Source organism: Alosa sapidissima, chromosome 14 (assembly GCF_018492685.1).
Source record: "Alosa sapidissima isolate fAloSap1 chromosome 14, fAloSap1.pri, whole genome shotgun sequence".
Taxonomy (NCBI): Eukaryota; Metazoa; Chordata; class Actinopteri; order Clupeiformes; family Clupeidae; genus Alosa; species Alosa sapidissima.
In genome coordinates this window covers 27,360,913-27,365,192 of record NC_055970.1, presented here as the reverse complement: position 1 = coordinate 27,365,192, position 4,280 = coordinate 27,360,913, and the positions used below count along the sequence as shown (strand labels likewise).

The following is a 4,280-nucleotide window of genomic DNA, read 5'->3' as shown; positions in this document are numbered from 1 at the left end:
CCAAGTTTTTTTTTTTTTTTTTTTATTACTAATTATTATTGGGGGATCGGGGGCGTTAAACATAAGCAGGGTGATTTTATATGGCATAAAATGTCAGTCTGATTAACATTTAGGGCCCTATTTTGATGGTCTAAAACGCATGGCGCAAAACGCTATTCAAATAAATGGCGAGGCGTATAGACAGTAGAAGTTACTACCGTCATTTTGTATGCATTCGATTAGCATTTTTTACACATTCCGGTTCATAAGAAAAAATCCCTATGAGAGAATGATGGGGTTTCGGGGAAACAGAAAGTCATAAAAATAATGCCCTTGATAGATAATTAATGACTTGACTTCCATGTAGACCTGCTACATCTTTTAAAAATAGATAGATTCATCCCGAGGAAAAATGTTGGCATCCTATAGCTTATACAGCTTAACACAACAAACACACGTCTCACCCAAGTATCTCACAAAAATGAGTACACCCCTCACATTTTTGTAAATATTTTATTATATCTTTTCATGGGACAACACTGAAGAAATTACACTTTGCTACAATGTAAAGTAGTCAGTGTACAGCTTGTATAACAGTGTACATTTACCGTCCCCTCAAAATAACTCAACACACAGCCATTCTTGTCTAAACGGCTGGCAACAAAAGTGAAAATGTCCAAATTCGGCCCAATTGGCCATTTTTCCTCCCCGGTGTCATGTGACTCGTTGTTATAAGGTCTCAGGTGTGAATGGGGAGAGAGCAGGTGTATTAAATTTGGTGTTATCGCTATCAGTCTCTCATACTGAAGAACTCTGAGGATCTGAAAAAAAGAATTGTTGCTCTACATAAAGATGGCCTATGCTAAGAAGATTCCCAACACCCTGAAACTAAGCTGCAGCACGGTGGCCAAGACCATACAGGTTCCACTCAGAACAGGCCTCGCCATGGTCAACCAAAGAAGTTGAGTGCACATGCTCAGTGTCATAGCCAGAGGTTGTCTTTGGAAAATAGACGTATGAGTGCTACCGGCATTGCTGCAGAGGTTGAAGGAGTGGGGGGTCAGCCTTGTCAGTGCTCAGATCATACGCCGCACACTGCATAAATTGGTCTGCATGGCTGTCGTCCCAAAAGGAAGCCTCTTCTAAAGATGATGCACAAGAAAGCCAGCAAACAGCTCGCTGAAGACAAGCAGACTAAGGACATGGATTACTGGAACCATGTCCTGTGGTCTGATGAGACCAAAACTTGTTCAGATGGTGTCAAGTGGGTGTGACGGCAACCAGGTGAGGAGTACAAACACACAAGACACAATGCTCTTAAAATGACCATTTATTAATGAGTTGAACTGCATCAAATTAGTAGTATTTTTTATATTAGTAATTTAAAGGTAGGCCTATCAAAGTTTTTTTTTTTTTTGGGGGGGGGCGTACTGTAAATCTATTTAATCTGAATTATCATACTGTAAGTAACATACTGTTACACAGTCTTTGCATTTGTATGCAATGGTAGCCTAATTCCACCCTTGGAATTTCATTTTCTAGTTTTACTGTATTCTGTTCTAATTGATCCATGATGCGTTACAGTAGAAATCAGAGCCTTATAGATAGATCCCACATATCTTCTAGCTATATGGCTCTCGTAGAAATGTAGAGAAGAATGGAGAATGTTTTTCAAGTAGGATCAAAACCTACCCTACCAGGTTAAGTTCAGCCTATATTATCATAGTGACTTGCATAACCTTATCATTTTGGAACTGAAATCCCAAGTTTACCGCTTACTCTGGGTTAACATACCCAGTTAGTACGAGTTAGTAGGCCTAAACCACATTTCTGGAATAGGCCGACCCCCTGGACGCCGAACCGTTCCGCACACGCAATGGAGGAGGGCTAGTGTATTCCGACGCAACTCTTCCAAAATCTCAGACACACCTCCAAGTTATTGCACCTGTTGCTAGGCTTAGATGCGCTTCCGCTATAGGCTTGGTCTTTAACTACGCCTATCCGGTGTGACTTGATATCACCTGGATGACGTGTTAGGCGTAGGCTATTTGTTTCACTTGTAAACGCAGTGGCAAGTGCTATGTTGTGAGAATTGTGAGCACAATTGGCATCGAAGTAGGATAGGCAACTATTAGTTTATGTGAGAATATGTCCGAATTTGATGATAATCCTTTTGTGGATCCTGTGGACGTCAATCCTTTCAAGGTAGGTCTAATTGACATTTTCACTGAAATATTGGAAACAAAGTAGGCTACGATTTTTTTGCTCTATAGCTTAGCCTAACCCAACTCTACTTCGATAGAAACCTGTCTGGTTGGTTGATTCGTTAAGCCAACAATACTTGCCCTACTTGTCTGGAAAAGTCATGATGTAGCCTAACGTTAGCAATACTGGATCGCCTTCGTGCATTCATGTGCTTCTCACACACAATTTAGGCTAACTTGTTTATTTGTAGTCTTTGCACGCTCTGGGATGTACCTTACAATTGTAGCGACAGTGTCATAAAATGACGAGTAGGCTAATATATACTGCGGTAGGCGAAATAATAAGGCTCGTAATGGATAAGCAACACTTGAGTTTGGACTATGTTAGCGTTACATTTTGGATGTTGTTGACATGTGGCATATTTGCAGGTGGTCTATTATAAATTGATACAGGATCTATACAGGACATCTAAACATGACTTGTTTGCAGGACCTATAATGTAACGCTTCTTATTCCTATTTTCCCAGATGACAGTGGGCCTATTGTAGGCCATACTAGGCATAAAGGTCAGTCGGCTATATTAGGGTAAAGGCTGTAGGCCTATATGTTTATTTCAGCCAGTTCAGTTCAATCAGTTTTTATACAACTCCACAACTTCTTTCACATTAAGGAAACAATAACCTTGGCTTAGCTAATAGAATGACAGTGTGTGTAGTAGCCTAGGCTATATGGACTAGGCCTTTCCCCTCACCATACACACAGTAGGTTACATAACATTTGTCCTGTCAATCACTTCTTAATCAGATTAATCAAACCCATTTATTAGTTTTCTTCTTGAGACTGAAACATGTATTTGAATGTGAAATCAGAGAATTAATGTTGAGTCTCAGAAGAGTATGTCCATAAGCCACCACTGGTTTCTTGGAAACCGTTAATAATTTTTCTCCTGTTACCCTAAATTTAGTTTTCCTTCTGAGTTTGCATTGTCTTAGTAGCCTATTTTCTTGGCATTTCAGGTATACCCTAATCAGTCTCACAACAAGTTCAGATGTTAGCAGCATGTAAAAAGATATGAATAAGTGTAACTGGTCTGGTCTGTGCTGCTGTTTGCGGGTTCGAGTCCTGACTGATTGCTGTGGGGCACATTGGATCAGAGCCTGGGGAATAAGTTGAACTAGTGGTTCATCTTACATCATATACAAGCCAAATTCCAAAAAAGTTGGAACATTGTGTGAAATCTGTAAGTCTTGTAAACCCATATTTAGCTGCAAAAGGGCATGGACAACATATCAAATATTCAAATATCAAATAACAAATTTGACTTTCATGAAAAATATAAGCACCGAAAGTTGGGACGGGGGCAGCTAAAGGCTGGAAAAGTTGTGTAATGACGGACAACAAAAGGAGAAACATTTCACAACTAATTACCGTATTTTTCGGACTATAAGTCACACTTATTTTCATAGTTTGGCTAGTCCTGCGATTTGTATATCAATATATATTTAATTTAACATGTCTTTAAATGTTAGCCAGTATGAATTGACATGACCCCTACATGAAACATTACCATCGCTCTAGGCTTGTGGAATGTGATCGGGAGCTTGGTGAACTTGCGACAGGTCAGACATTTTTTCGTACTTTTTCGTGGTGCTGTCACCACTGGGAAAATGTGTTAAATATTGATGCACAAGTTCTGCGCAGTCAGAGATTAGGACTTGCACTATGCCTAAAACATGCGTGCATACAATAAATCCTCTTTTGGTCAGGATTATGGTCAGGATTCTATTTATAGCTGGGCCTCAGATTCGGACAAATAAAGGCCAGCCCCCAAATAGCCTACAAGCTGGGGTAATGTTCTGCCTACATTATTTCGATTTAACTAAATGAAATAAAAGAGCTTTTTTATATTGTTTGTTGGTTTAATACAGTTGCTAATGAAAAGTCGTTGTTCTACACTGGGGTCTCCAACACGTCACTCTCAAGCTACCAGTCGCTTGCCGCCCCCTTCTGAGCTTGCCAGAGGCTGAAGCAGTACTAGCCTACATTTAAACACAATTTTTGCTGCGAGGCATTCCAGCCTTAGCCTGGGTGCCATT

General features: G+C 40.1%; 1 protein-coding gene across 2 annotated transcripts in view; it reads left to right on the top strand.

Moving 5' to 3' along the window:
- Positions 1-1,999: 1,999 nt before the first annotated feature.
- Positions 2,000-4,280, top strand: part of LOC121682390 (secretory carrier-associated membrane protein 2-like) — a 33,159-nt gene continuing 30,878 nt past the window's right edge. The window contains exon 1 of one of the 2 annotated variants that reach the window (XM_042062529.1): positions 2,000-2,184. In XM_042062529.1, the coding sequence (XP_041918463.1) occupies positions 2,128-2,184 (57 nt within the window). In that variant the 5' untranslated portion in view covers positions 2,000-2,127. Of the gene's footprint in view, positions 2,185-2,731; positions 2,751-4,280 lie in introns of those variants that run through there. The other variant, XM_042062531.1, reaches the window with a different exon arrangement.